This window comes from Artemia franciscana, chromosome 14, assembly GCF_032884065.1.
Source record: "Artemia franciscana chromosome 14, ASM3288406v1, whole genome shotgun sequence".
Classification (NCBI taxonomy): Eukaryota; Metazoa; Arthropoda; class Branchiopoda; order Anostraca; family Artemiidae; genus Artemia; species Artemia franciscana.
This window is the reverse complement of record NC_088876.1, coordinates 10,160,933-10,177,080: the sequence shown is the minus strand read 5'-3', so window position 1 is coordinate 10,177,080 and position 16,148 is coordinate 10,160,933. Positions and strand designations below refer to the sequence as shown.

The following is a 16,148-nucleotide window of genomic DNA, read 5'->3' as shown; positions in this document are numbered from 1 at the left end:
ATACTTTCGAGCTTGGAGAGTCTCACAACTATAAGACGATAGTTACAATTGAAATCATCATTTAGTTCGTTACACAGAAATGCTGGTGGATTTTTTTTTTTTACAAGAACCTTTCTACACCATCAGTAATTTCCAGAATCAATCCTATGTCGTATAACCAATAAAATTTGGAAAACACTCCTGCGCACATCCTATATAATTATGAGAGTACGTATTACAAAAAATTAAAAACACACAAAATATTTGAAAATGAATGTGAAATGGAAGTTTAAAATCTGATTATTTTGACTGAACCTTGGAAACTATTCTTTACGGGTTATATAGATAAAAAACAATTTTCACGAAAAATAAGGAGCGACATTAAAACTTAAAAGGAACAGAAATTACTTCGTATATGAAAGGGGTTGCTTCCTCATCACCGCCCCGCTCTTTACGCTAAAATTTGACTCTTTCTCTTAACTCTACGTTTTAAAACAGTAAAAAACTTTAGCGTAAAGAGCGGGGCGTTGATGAGGAGGCAACCCCTTTCATATACGAAGTAATTTCTGTTCGTTTTAAGTTTTAATGTCGCTCCTTACTTTCCGTTAAAAAAACTTGTTTTTTTATTTAATTTCTGAATTTGAATCAATGCATGTTTTGATTTTGGCTCTCCGCAGAAAAATAATTAAAACGGAATTTGCATATTTTTTTTTGGCTAAATGGCTTTCTCATAGTTTTGATCGGTTGAATTTGAGAAAAAAGGAGCGGGGGAGGAGGCCTAGTTGCCCTCCGATTTTTTGGTTACTTAAAAGAGGAACTAGAACTTTTAATTTTTTACGAATGTTTTTATTAGTAAAAGATGTACGTAACTTACAAAGTAGCTTACGCAACGAACTTCTGTATTCTCATGTTTTTATTACGTATATGAGGGGGTTCACCCCCTCGTCAGTACCACGCTTTTACACTAAAGCTTAAATTTTGTCCCAATTTCTTAAGAATGACCCCTGAATCACAAAAGCCGTAGAATAAATAGTTGAAATTACTAAAAATACTTTAGCGTAAAGAGCGAGGTATTAGGAGGAGGTGAGCCCATCATATGCGTAATAATTTCTGTTCGTTTTAATTTTTAAAGCTGCTCCTTACTTTCAGTTGAAAAAACTTCTTCATATTTATTTTTTCATTGTTTTTTTTACCTATGTACACAAATTAATTATAGAAAATAATCTAATTCAAAATAAAACAAAAATAGGAACGAATAATAACAAGCCCAATCCCAAAAGAACTACAAGATTAGCTGCAGAGAAGGCAAATATCGCAATAAGAAATTATTCCAATTTTTAATAAATACAGTTAGTGAAATGAATGAACCTTTTTAGCTTTTAAAATGTTAGCTTTTATCACACAGTCTTGGCTGAACTTTTCGTTAAGAAGTAATTATGCCAAGGCTATTTTAAAAATGTATTTTTAACTGAGAACTTTTATTGTAAGTGTGTTATTATTTATTATTTTGTTTATTGAAGACGGCCCTTAGATATAGGGCCAAAATATTCAAATGGGTGTTGTTCGTTCACTGTCTTGGGAAAAAAGTCCTCAATATTCTCTCTTCTGTATTTGTATTGTTTTTTTTTTTTTATAATGCTAGAAAATCCTGCGCTCCCTTCATGGAAATTTTCTTCCCCCATGACAAATTCCTCCAATAAAAGTTCCCCCAACATATCCCCCTCTTCTCAATCCCTCCCTCCAACCAAATAATCCCCCTGAAAACGTCTGCACACTTCCAATTAACTATTACTATATGCAAGCACTGGTCAAAGTTTGTAACTTGTAGTCCCTCCCATGGGGACTGTGGGGTAGTAAGTCGTCCCCAAAGACATAGTTATAAGGTTTTTTGACTATGCTGAATAAAATGGCTATCTCAGAATTTTGATCCCGTGACTTTGGGAAAATAATTAGCGTGGGAGGGGGCCTAGGTGCCCTCCAATTTTTTGGTCACTTAAAAAGGGCACTAAAACTTTTCATTACCGTTAGAATGAGCCCTCTTGCAAGATTTTTGGACCAATGGGTCGATAAGATCACCCCTGGGGAAAAAAAATAAAAAAAACAAAAAAAAACAAGAAACCGAACAAACAAATAAACACGCATCCGTGATCTGCCTTCTTGTAAAAAAAAAATACAAAATTCCACATTTTTGTAGATAGGAGCTTGAAACTTCTATATGAGGGTTCTCTGATACGCTGAATCTGATGGTGTGATTTTCGTTAAGATTATATGACTTTTAGGGGTTGTCTCCCCCTATTTGCTAAAATAAGGCAAATTTTCTCTGGCTCGTAACTTTGATGGGTAATACTAAACTTGATGAAACGTACATATTTAAAATCAGTATTAAAATAGCCTACAATTCTTTTGATGTTGCTATTGGTATCAAAATTCCATTTTTTAGAGTTTTGGTTACTATTGAGCCGGGTCGCTCCTTACTACTTTTCGTTACCAAGAACTGTTTGATACCTGACGAGTCTAAGACCTACCGCTACTAGGCTCCAAATGGGGTAACGTTACACCGATAAATCCAAGACAATTTAGATTTCCCGAAGGTAGAATGTACATGATTGGCTGTATGATCATGTCAAGATTCACTGATCCTCTTTTATCTTAGGTCTGTTTTGCCCTCAAATGCAAGACGTGTGGTGACTACTTAAAATGCCATTATTTCGTGTCGTTGGAATTCTAAGTTCTTCACGAAAAGTAAACAAGAAAAACTAATTTATAATGCAGCTACCAAAAAAATGACAAGAGGAAGAAGAAACAGAGAGAGAGAAAGAAAAAATGACAAACATCAACCCTAGGAAGTGCTCAGCATTATATGTAATTGTTTCAATTCGTTAAGATTGGGCCTTCCAAAAAGAAGGTCATAGTTCCTTGAAGGTCATAGTAGGTCAATTCCTCGTCTAGGAAATCCTTCCTGATTACATGCCGCAAATCCAAAAAATATCTCCGTGTTTGCCCCTTACATCATGATAATGGCTATCAAGTAATTGGAGTTCTGGAAGACTTTTTTGACAATCCTTGCAATGAAACAACTTTACAGGTATATTCATAACCGGTTTCCCTTTAAAACAGGAGCCATTTGTTGCAAAATGAATAAGTATTTTGTGAGTAGGTTTTGAGCTCCCAATTTAGACTTCCCTTCCCCTCCAGATTTCTTGTACATCTTATCTCTTACCAGGTGTCTCCTAGGGGGGGGGGTATCTTTTATTAATGTGTTAGCTCAGTCATAGCCAAAAGTGCTAAAACTTATAAAACTATAGCCTTTAACCATCTTTACACGGTTACCTTAAGCTATCCCTACTAGAACATCTCCCAAAAGAGATTTTGAGATATCAGCCAGTTTAATGGGAAGTAAAGTGTACGTATAGTGTATTTGTTACGTGATAGTGTCTCTCAAATACATTTTAGAGTAAATTTCATTAAATTTGCGTCAAAATTTTTTTTGTTACTAATTCTAATTTCAATCTTTATGCTAATCCAAATGTCAAGGAAGAAGCTGAGAGCCAATCCAGTTATCTGGCACAACAATGTTAAAATCTTTAAAAAAGTGGACTTGGTCAGGTTGTCTTGTGAAAGGATCTACTGAAATAGAAAGCTGATAGCGGAACTGAATTTTTTGTAAACTGGAAGGGAATAGCCTCCAAGATTTTATAAATACAAAGTAGACCCAAAAACTTAACCTATATATCATGAAAAGAGAAATAACCAATGCTACAGCACAAAAAAAAAAAAAAAAAAAAAAAAAAAAAAAAGAGACAGAAGGAGAAAAGGAAGACTGTTTTCCTAAATTAGTGATTAATATAGACCAGCACTTGAATGAGGCCTTAACCCTACTCATCCATACAATCACATAGGTCAAACAGCATAGCCACACACAATCAACCATAAAGAATAATCCATGGACAGGCAGTCATGTCGTCAATAAGTATAAGTCGTCATTTACCGAACAATAGAAAAAATAATATAGACAAATAATTCAGAGGCAACACCCAACATAAGGGCTCATCAGGAGAATACACTGGCCTATATAGGGTTTCGCCACTCTAAATTCTCATATGTAAACAAACAGCTCAGTTTGAACACAAGGCAATTTGGTCAGTTATTTTACGTTTAGCGAAGAAAATACGTGAGCTTCAGCGGCATTCTTAATAATAATACAAATTTTTACTTGCCAGCAATTCTAAGCAATACCGTACACAATTTTGATGGAGCAAACTGCCTATTCAGTACACATAAAACGACAGTTTTATACAAATACAGTGCCGGTATACCTATCGGTAGTCACAGTATAGCAGGCAACCTATAAATCGAAACAGTACCTTAAGTACTGGATACAGTAGAGAGATAAAGTAGCGGCTTCTTTTTCCAAACATGACACATATTTCATAACGTGCGTAAAGACTCTGATCCGTCTTGCCACAGCCTAGTTCAGTTTTAGCGATGAAAACATGGTACAATTGTACCGTTTTTGGTACAATTTAGAGGTCCTAATGCAATGCGGTGCGTTTGAAATTTTTTTGGTATAATTCCAGTTTTCAGGCACATTTATGTTTTATTCGCTTTGTAGTTATGCTGTATAATTTCCATATATGACTTTTCTTGAATATAATTTACCAGGAAAAAAGTAACATCAATTGCATCAAGCAATGAGAAAACCTACAAGGAATGTAAGATTTAGGCAGCATAGGCCTACTATCAAACAGTTTTTGGTAACAAACTGTAGATACATCAAAATAATCGGACTTTAATACTGATTTTAGAAATATAAGTTTCTTCAATTTTAGTCTTACTCATCAAAAGTTATAAGCCTGAGAAAATTTCCCTTATTTTAGAAAAAAGAAAGAAACACCTTCTAAAAGTAATAGGATCTTAATGAAAATTATACCATCAGATTCAGCGTATTAGAGAACCCTATTGTAGAGTTTTCAAGCTCCTATCTGCAAAAATGTGGAATTTTGTATTTTTTGCCATAAGAAAGGTCACAGATGCGTCTTTATTTGCTTTTTGTTTGGGTTTTCGGTTTTTTTTCCAGGGTTGATTTTATCGGTCCAGTGGTCCTAAAATGTCGCGAGAGAACTCATTTGAACGTAATTAAAAGTTCTAGTGACCTTTTTAAGTGACCAAAAAAATTGGAGAGCAATTAGGTCCCCTACCACGCTCATTTTTTCCCAAAGTCACCAGATCTAAATTTTGATAATGCCATTTTGTTGAGCATAATGAAAAAATCCAAAAGAAATTACTGTGAGGACAACTTAATCCTCCACAGTCCCCGAGGGAAGGGTTGCAAGTTATGAACTTTGCCCATTGTTTACATATAGTGTTGGTTATTGGGAAGTATACAGACGTCTTCAGGGTTTTTTTTTCTGGTGCTGAGGTGGTCGAGGGGAGGGGGTTACGTGGGTGGTTCTTTCCACGGAGGAGTTTATCATAGGGAAAGAAAATTTCCATGAAGGAGGCGCTGGATATTCCAGCATTATTTGAAAAAACAATGGGAAATTAAATGAAAAAACAAGTTTTTTCAATTGAAAGTAGGGAGAAACATTAAAACTTAAAACGAACAGAATTTATTACGTATATGAAGGGGTTCATCCCCTCCTCAATACCTCGCTCTTTACACTAAAGTATTTTTAGTGATTTGAAAGAGCTATTTATTCTAATTAAACGGCCTTTGTGATTCGTGGGTCCTTCTTAAAGAATTGGAACAAAATTCAAACTTTAGTGTAAAGAGCAAGATTACGTAAGTTAATTCGTAAGTTACGTATATTTATCACTAATAAAAACGTTTGTCAATAAAATTAAAAATTCTAGTTGACTTTTTAAGCAACCAAAAAAAATGGAGGGCCACTAGGCCTCCGCCCCTTTTTTTGCCAAAATCTTCCTATAAAAACTTTGAGAAAGCCATTTAGGCAAAAAAAAAAATAAATAAATAAGAATTCATATTAAAATTTCGTTTCATTTATTCCTGTACGATGAGCCAAAATCAAAACCTCCATTAATTCAAAACGTTCAGAAATTGAATAAAAAAAACAAGTTCTTTTAAATCTGAAAGTAAGGACGATATTAAAACTTAAAACGAACAGAAATTATCCAAATATGAAAGGGACTGTACCCTCCTTAACGCCCCGCTCTTTACGCCAAAGTTTTACTCTTTGTCACAGTTCTACTTTTCAAAACGATAGAAAACTTTAGCACAAAGAGCGGGGCGCTGAGGTGGAGACAGCCTTTCCTATACGGAACAATTTCTATTCGTTTTAGGTTTTAATTTCGCTACTTACTTTCAGTTAAAAAAAAAACTTTTTTTATTTAACATCATTATAGAAGGGTCTATAGTAAATTGCTTTTCTCTTAAAAATTGTGTAAATTAGTATTAAATGGCGTAAATAAATATTGTAAGCATCTTTTTTTAGTCGTTTTCAAAATTTTATAGCGTTTCCTTGTGGAAAGACTTGCCCTTAAATGTTTATCTTTTCCTCCAGTCCAGCGTAACCTCGTCTTAAAATTAAAGCCTATTATTGCTAGGTACACTTTTGCCTCTAAACCCATACCCAATAATTCCAGTAAGAATGAACACCCATTAGCTAAGCTTACAGTAATACTCTTTCAATTTGGTTTAAAGGACCAAGAAAGTTAGACTACCATTATTTTTAAACGGCCAACAGAAAACAAAAAGCAGTTTTCACTTGTTTTCATTCTCTGTATGTTAGTTACATGTAGGCTACCGTAGTTTAGCAGCTGACAAAGATTATACAGCTAATAGCTCATTCAAATTGCATGTTTTCTTGAAACAGAAAGATGAAACAGTTTTCTATTATGGGTTGAGCAGGATTTCCATTGAGACAATTCAGCCCATTTCCCTTTGAATCAATGTAAAAGATGAGCTGGACTACTGCAAGCGGTTTCTACTTATTTATCTAATAATGGCTTAGTTTTGATTATACATCGTGCAGTAGCTGTCTTAAGTCTAGAAACTGAAATGCAAGGGAATTTATTTCGAGTTCAGGACCCAGTGTGCAGATTAGGTGAGCCAGACTCTTGACTGGCTGTTAAATTTTGTGGTGTTTGCAGTTTACAGTGAAGGACAAGCTGTGCAGACATCAGCACATTACATTCAAATAGGCAATTGTCATTTTTTGTTTTGTAATATCTGCAAAGTAAGGAGGAGGTGGTTAAACCGGTAGAATTTGAAACTGACATAGAATAGAATATACTTTTATTTTAAACATTTCTATCACAGCATGGTTGCCGAATTTGAATTTTATGGTCAAACAAGCACTAGTATAATATATATATATATATATATATATATATATATATATATATATATATATATATATATATATATATATATATATATATATATATATATATATATATATGTATATATATATATATATATATATATATATATATATATATATATATATATATAAATATATGTATATAGTAAAATATATATATGTATAGTATATATATATATATATATATATATATATATATATATATATATCATCGAAAGAACTTGGTGTTCACGTCAAACATAATAGATTGTACAAAATATGTAAAAAAAAAGATTCAACCCTTAGTTGAAAAGTTAAAAAATAAAAAATAGATAACTAAAATTAACGAAAATATATAAGAACATGATAGAAAAAACTTTTTTAAAAGTCAAAAAGAAAAAAATAGATAAAATTAAATTAATGACTAATTTTCCTGACTATGATACAACCCAACAAAACTCATTCGATATCTTTCATGTTTAGCGGGGATGGGAGATTGGGGATTTTTTTGGGATTTCATACGGGGCGGTCTGTTGCGGGCTGGATGGTAGGATGAGGGGATGATGGAATGTAATCGAGGAACAGACAGGGTCTTGGTGCCGAAACGAATATAAAAAAGTGAAAGTTGAGCCTATGTCAGCTTGAACAGATTCTGCAATAAAATTTGAATAGTGCTTATCGGGGAAAAGAGATATTTTCTTTTCGTTTGTCAACTGGGCATATTATCTACATATATAACTCAACCAATATATATATCATCAAAGGGGATTTGTCTCCCACTTGGTGGCTGGGAAAAGTATTATTCTGAAGTAGTATTATTTGCTGTTTCTTCCAAATTCAGAGCTAGAAAAACATATTTTTTATCCGGGGTGCAGCAGTAGCTAGCAACCTAGTTAGAAACGATTACGTCACATAGTAAAAAACAAAATAGCTTACAGCCCTTAAAAATAGAGTCAGATCAAAAAAATAAGTGCACACTTAGAACCACCCAATACCTCTATATAGGAGACTAACTGTACCTTGTCTTGAATAACAAGGAAAATATATTGGTTTGAAAATCAAGAAAAGTGGCTGCAACCACGATATTCTGCATGTAAGGCATCTTTTTTTTCCCGCAGATAGCTGGGCACTGGGATATTGTAGAGAGATGTTTAATGGCTCATTTTAAAGGAATTTAGTACATCTAGTACCTTTTGTAATTAGAAACAACGTAGTCTTAAAAATAGAGTCAATTTTTTACGAAAAACTACATTTTTCTATAGCGCTGTAGTACGAAATGTTATTAACATCATCTTGCATAGCAAGATAAAATTAGTTTTTCTTAACATTATAAAGTATTCAGATATAGTTATTTAAAATGCAGTAATTACATAAAGGATTGATATAATTCATCACAAAAGGTATTAGTCAAAAGGATCTCGTGTAGTAGTCATTAATAGAAGTTTTGTTTAGACTTTAAATTAACTGTTAACTTTTAAGAGTTAATGCATATTGTACCAGCGCTGATTCTCTATTTCGAATTTTAGTCCAGGTTGATGTGGCTCAATTACTTTCAGAATGCTTATTTGAAGTAGTCCTAATTGTCATTATAGTTAATTACATTAACTTTTCTCAAAAAAAAATTTGATTTGTAGATCAATGAAACCCAATAATCTTAATTAATAAGTCATTGCAACAAGCACTATGGAATATCATCTAATTGTAACATCTTCAAGACTCAGTGAGATTGATCACAGATGGGTGTAGACTTATTCACTTTAGTTTAATGACTTAGATAATCCTTCTTTAAATTTTGTTTCGCCTAGTTTAGAAACTAGTTAAACAAGAATATTGGTTATTGTTTATCCCAACAGAATTTATTCATGAAAACAAACATAGAACGGAAAACTACCATTATTGATTATAATCAGCTTCTCTTCCTTCTGGATTTGGAGCAAGATTGAATATGGCGTATAAATATTGCAAAAACCACTTTAAAAATCGACGGATTATTGTAATTTGAAGTGATAATTTCGTCTTATGTTCTTTTCTTCTGTCTTTATAACACTTTTGAATTCAAATAAAAATTGTACGATGCATTTTGTTTGCGTATTTTAGTTGTTCATTTTCTCAGCAAGGTTGCCACCAGGAACATATAAAAATCACCGACTCTTCACCAAGACAATCACCAAAAATCTTCAGAATTTTACCAATATCAGAAAAAAAACAACAACAAAATATCGATGGCCGATATTAATAGACTTACACCAAAAAGACCTGTTGGGCACCCTCAGGTAAGACTTTATGTTTTTCAAAGGCTTTCAACTACTTAACTTGATTAACTTTCTAACGGCAGTAATTTTGCAAACCCACAATTTCACAAAATGCACCTGGCAGGGTTGCCCCCTTTGTGCTAAATTTGTTGTTGCTAGCTCTGTTAATTAATGCGTCATCCACGAGCCCGGAATGCATATCCCCAGCTGCATCTCCATGACCGTGATTGGTGAAAAACATCACAAGGGCATTCCATTGCTCAAGAATAGGAGAAATCGCTTGTCCATGGAAAGCCACCGAGTATTTGGTATTTGAGGCATCCGGTGTACCTTCAGTTCTGCGAATTGTTGAATTTCCTTCAGCTCAACAATACGTTTGGGGCTGTTAGCAACATAGTTGATCATATCTCTCAGCTTAGGCTCAAGGCCTTCTGGCAGTCGCTTGCTTGCATGACTAGCAACTAGGGCAAGAGAATGACTGGTACATCCAAGAACGAGCATCTCAGGTACATCATCAACTATCCTCCCTGGACTTCCAGTAGTAAGCAATGCCCTAAGACCAGCTCAAGCTCCCGTGTTAACAAAAGCATTGTCAAAGCCAATACTGATCATCCGACTCAGTGGTATGCCAAGGTTTTTTAAATATTTCATTGTTAAAGTTTTCTGTCCAAGGCTGCTTGCATCTTCAACCTTCAGAATTCCTAAGAATTCTTTTTAGACTGCTTGAGTATCGGGGTGTTTGTATTTTATAATAATCACTAAAGATTAGACAGTTCCTCTATCTGTTGTTTCATCGACGACCAAGCAGTAAAAGGTTTTCTGGAGTCACGAGAAAGTCTGCTCCATTCATTTGGGACAAGAACATTCTTCACGATCCCTGTGATCTTCGTCCGTTTCATCTGGACACTCTTATGCACTGCCCAGTCTGGTGCACTTGCTTTCAAAACAGGGATAAGCGTATCGGCTTTAATGAAAGGTATGTCTTCTGAGGCAAACCATGCTGATAAGCAGATTTCTGCATTGGTTACATAAATGTCTCTCTGCCTAACAGACATCAGCACACTGGGTGTAGATGCAGCTCCTGCTTCTTTGTTCCTATCAATAAGACTCTTCGATTTTGTATGCCTCAAAATATTCTTTTTTGACCCCTTCAAAATCCGATGGGAGAACTTGCACCAAGGCTGGTCTTTATTATTGGTGGCACTGGTTAAAAAATAGCTGAGACTTTGATGTTGACTTTAGGGTTCTGTCCATCTAGTAGCCAAATTGGAACTATGTGCTTCAATAAAATTTTATGAACCTGGGTAGTTTTGAGCTGGTTCGGGTACATGGGGAACCCAAGCAAGTAAGCTAGATGGGAAAGTGTGAATATGATCATTAAGGTAATAGTCCAATAGACCTATTACTGCTGTAGAACGCTGACTTCTCCTCCTTAGAATCAGTAAATTCTTGTAGACAAGTTCAGCTACTTTTTTTACATCTAAATTTATATTGAAAATTAAAAAATAATATTAAATAGCTAGGCTAGGGGAATATGGCCTTATAAAACACACAATTTTGTCCTGAATGCAATGGTATTTTTAAATATTTTTTAGGTATGTCTTAGACATGTAAAACTGAAAAGGAAAATTCACAGCAATTCATACTTCATATTACAAAAAATCGCCAAGTTGTGCCACTACGTGTTTATGTGGCTACCTTAACAAAAGTCAATTACATGTTAGCCATAGTAGCTAAGGAGAACCCCTGAGAACCCTTGAATAGACATTTCGGATCTTCATTCTACTATTTAGACAAATAAAAAAAAAGTGTTCAAATCTAAGTAACTAAGTACCTAAATAACCATAGTAAGCTCATCCCTAATCTATAGGAGGGGTACGTGACCTTGTTTTTACACTGCCTCAATTTTTGCCGTGACAATGTTAAAATCAAACCTACAAGCTGTCCTGACAGTCCATAGGCAAAATATGACTTTTTTCAAAATCATGTGCCCAAAGATATTCAAATTCTGTGCCTTTTCTTGATTTGGTAGATGTTTTGAAAACCTGTTTTCTGGCTACTGACTTTGTTAACTCTTCCTTTTTCGTCATTTTTAAGTGAAACAAGGTAAGGTTAAAGTAAAGTAATCTTGTCTGAAAATAAAAATATGTTCAATTAGAAATATTAAAGCTATATTTGTTTATTCAATATGTAAACCATTCAACTAGCTTCAACCTAGTATTTTTGCAATATTCGTTGGTGCCTTTTTAAGCCTGATAGATTATTCTAAAGGAAAGACTTCTCTGGATTTGTAATCTTGTCCGAGGTAGGATTCCCCTCCCGTGCTCCTGAAAATGGGAGTTGCTTCTTATCCATACCGCTTTGGTAAACTGGATGCTGTTCACTTATTACTATTAACTACGTACCAGTTGGCTACATCACATACTCAATCAAGAAGCCAATTAAGTTCAGATATTCAACATGCATTTTGATTTGAAATTTCCGCCTCTGGCCGTTTTCTTTGCGTCGTTTAAATTTGAATTTGGTAGTGGTATTTGCAACCTGTATTCCTCACTGTCTGTGTACTACTGCCACCGTTTGGTAGCGCTTTTCCCTTCCGTTAATTTATAGTTTTTTCTGGAAGCAGAAGATTGAAATTTTACTTTTCTTTTATAACTATTTAAAAGTCAAGACTAGATGACCAAAATGTGTAATTTCTATTGAAAAATGTGTCATTTTCGTCGAGTGTGTCATCTTCTCGACTGAATGTGTCATTGGGTCACGCAACATCAAATTGTGTCATTTTGACAGAAAATGTGTCAATTTGGCAGCCCTCTGTCCATAAGCTTATTGTGACGTTTACAAGGGAATCGCACTTGCGCGAAGGCGGGGTATGAATCTTGTGTGGTGTTAGATCTGTGTCACATATTTTTAACGGAGAATATAGTCTTCGTCGCTACTGTACATTCTATTCACTGTCGTTTTGAAGATCAACTAACTTGTCGAAGACGACACCAAGAGGGACACAGGTTTGAAATTGATATTACTGATAATCTTTTATTAAAAAAAAAAAAAAAAATTCAAAACATAAGCTAGATCTGATGCAGAGCTAAAGCCTCAGATGAAGCAATAGTGGCTAATGTGATTCGCAACTTTCAGTAGCAAAGAATCTCAACATAATCCGAAGGAACTCTGCGTGGTTCAGGGATCGGATCTGCGCAAGAATTTATTTTAGAAGAGAGAGACACAATTTCGAATAACCAAAAAGAGGCTACATGGAACATATAAGACATGGTGGGGAAATCATTCATATCGGGGTGTGTGAGGGGAAGTGGAAGGCCTGTAATGATCCTTCAGTGGTAATTTCAGCAAAATAGCTATAAAAGAAAGTCTACTTACCAACGACTCTAAGCCGCATCGTGTATACATTTGGTGGATGTGTTGATATTTGACATTCGTATATCCCTTCGTCTCGAGGGCTGGCGTAACGAATTTGTAATCGCCAGTCATTTGGCTGTTGAAAATTTAACGAAAATCTTGAGTCGGTGCTGTAAGTCTGTCTACCAAACGTTAAAAGGTGAACATCAGAATCTTGTCTCCGAACCCAGGATACCTAATAAAAAGGGACAAAATATCTTTTTCACTTCAATAAAATACAGAGCAATAATTAAATGTAAAAATTTAGAACAAACATACATCAAAAGGGAAAGTAAAAACCTGAAAAATAGCTAAATTTCCTGGGCTATTCATTATAGATTTTATCTTTCAAAATGCCGCCAAAGCATGACAAAAACAAATTAATATCAAATACTCTTTTTAGCCTGATAAATTTCTAAAGGCAAGGTAAAAAGAAAGGTCATAATTTGTAAAAAAAAAACCATTTACGTGTCTTTGTACGATAACCATTGCTAAAATTAATCATACTATTATTTATCTTTTCCCTAAAAGACCAAACGCTTCAAAAACAAAGAACATTTATTTCTAATCTTTAATTTAAGCTTCTGTAAATTTTATCTTTTTTGTGTGCAACGAGCTATATTTGATTAGAAAGACACGAATTAAATCTAAATATGCAATGATATGGGTTATGGAGTGAAAGCTTCCTCCTTACACATGATCGTTGTTCCTTGTATTCGTGTGGGTGTTGAGGAGCGAGGGGAGGAGGGAGGACTTCTTATTTATTTTTGTTTAGGCCTGGTTCATTTCGAATATTTGAATTATAGTCTTAAAATTATATTGAATTCACAGTTAACATAACTCTGGGCCCTTTTGGATCTTTTTTGGAATTTAGGGTTTTCAATGTTTAAAGATTTAAATAACTTGAAGTTCACCTCTTTGCATCCTATTCAGGGATGACCTGCTTTTCGTTTGGCCCACATGACGAAAAGCAATCTGTAAACCGTGGCAATTTTCACCTCTGTTAAATTGAAAAAAAGGTTTTTCAACTGAAAGTAAGGAGAAACATCAAAAATTAAGACGAACAGAAATTGTACCGGAAATGAGGGGGTTGCCCTCTCCTCAATACCTCACTCTTTGCCCTAAAGTTTGACTTTTTTCTTGAAACATATGGACTTTTTAACTAGAATAATAAGGTTTTCAAATATTCTGAAATACTTTAGCGTAAAGAGCGTGGTATTGAGGAGGGGACAACCCCCTCATATCGGTTATAATTTCTCTTCTTTTTAATTTTTGAGGTTGCATCTTATTTTCAGTTGAAAAACTGGTTCTTTTTAATTTAATTTCTGATCTTTTTTAAAATAATGCCGGGAAACATGGCTCCCCCTCCATGGAAAATTCCATTGTACATGAAAAATTCCTCCGTGGAAAGTTCCCCTCACGAAAAATATCCCACACCAGGAAATATCAAACAGACAAATATAAATGAAAATTTCTTTTCTCCGTGGAAAATTCCCCAGCAGAAAATCCCACCCCGAAAAATGTCTGTATACTTCCCAATGATAAATACAATGTGTAAACAATGGGCGGACTTCATGACTTACAGAGCTTTCTCCAGGGGATGTGTGGGAGGCATATCATCCCCAAAGGCATAGTTACTGGACTTTTCAGCTATGCTAAACAAAAAGGCTATATAAAAATTTTGATCGGAGGACTTCGAGGAAAAGGGAGGGTAAAGGGCTAGTTCCTCTCCAATCAATTTGGTGACTTACAAAATGCACTAGAACTTTTGATCTCCGTTCAAATAAGGCCCTTTCTGATAATCTAGGACTATTGTTTCGATTTGATCACCCTGGAAAAAAAACAAAAAAATAAATAACAAAAAACAAACAAATAAATAAATACGCATCCGTGATCTTTCTTCTGCCAAACGGTAAAAAATTCCACATCTTTGCAGATAGGAGCTTGGATCTTCTATAATAGGGGTTTCAGATGCGTTGCATCTGATGGTGTGATTTTCATCAAGATTCCTTCATTATTAGAGGGTGTTTTGTCCCTTTTACAAAATCAGGCAAAATTTTCTCAGGCTCTTAACTTTCGGTGGGTAGCACTAAACTTAATGAGTCTGATATATTTGGATTCAGCATAATAAGCTAATTCTTTCGACATATCTATTCATTTAAAATTCCATCTTTAGAGGTTCGTTTACTCTTTGCCCGCGTCGCTCCTTACTCATAGTTCGTTATCACCAACTGTTTGAGTTTATTATAACCCTATACTTAATTGAGAGTTGACAGATATAGCATAAAAGAGATATTTTCCTCAGGAACTTACAGCACTAATGCGAAAAGTATTTACAGTTACACAATTACATTACATTATGTATGGTATTACATTAGAAAGTTCTTCACATTGATGACGATGCTACCGATTATAATGATATATAAATGGTCAAAAACTCCATATTATTCCTAAAAAAGAGGGAGTAGCCTTTAGGATTTCTGGGAAAGATATAAAAATTTTTTTTAATATAATCTTGTAGATAATCTATTTAACAAATCCCAAAAGTTGTTGAATATTGATGATAATTCCTTAATCAAATAGTCATCAAGGCTTATTAAAGGGAGAATTTCCTTTTGGAATTGCATCTAGAAATCACACAATACTTAATGGGAAATCCTGACAATCATGTATTTGACAATTTGAAAAAATCTTTTTGGTAAAAACGGGGATGTTATATACTCTCAAAAAAATTAATGAAGACGAAGTGACTCTTTTTTGGCGTTTCTGCAAGAGTGCAGACAATGCTTACCGTTTTATCCTGTAAATCATGTATTCGACAATTAAGGAAAGCTGTTTCTCCGAGTTGAACTGTTATGTTTGATCCAGAACCATATTCATCAAAAAAAGGAAACCTCTCCTGTCCCTAAAATGGAAAGAAATTGGCTAAAACCTGGAAAAACTGAAGTCTGTGTGCCACTAAATCATAAGCTAAGGAGCAATATGCGTATTAGTACTAACCCGTTAGTTTCTTATTGCAAGTTAAGTGGTTTCATTAAGTGCTTAAAAATGTGCTTCTTGATACGATAATTATCAGCTGCAGAGGTAGTTGACATGTAACACAAGAACATTTCTACAGAGACAAAGCTGCTTCGAAGATCAAGAACAGCCAACGGTCTTGCATTTACCTTCATCAAGAGTGGTGATCAACCCAGTAGAA

General features: G+C 34.4%; 1 protein-coding gene across 4 annotated transcripts in view; it reads right to left on the bottom strand.

The window, feature by feature from the left end:
* The window catches only part of LOC136035292 (hemicentin-2-like), a 215,730-nt gene that overhangs the window by 88,581 nt on the left and 111,001 nt on the right, over nucleotides 1–16,148 (bottom strand). For all 4 annotated transcript variants that reach the window (XM_065716978.1, XM_065716981.1, XM_065716980.1 and 1 more), the window contains exons 4-5: nucleotides 15,741–15,854; nucleotides 12,932–13,145 (exon numbers count right to left, since the gene is read on the bottom strand). In XM_065716978.1, the coding sequence (XP_065573050.1) occupies nucleotides 12,932–13,145; nucleotides 15,741–15,854 (328 nt within the window). The remainder of the gene's footprint in view (nucleotides 1–12,931; nucleotides 13,146–15,740; nucleotides 15,855–16,148) is intronic.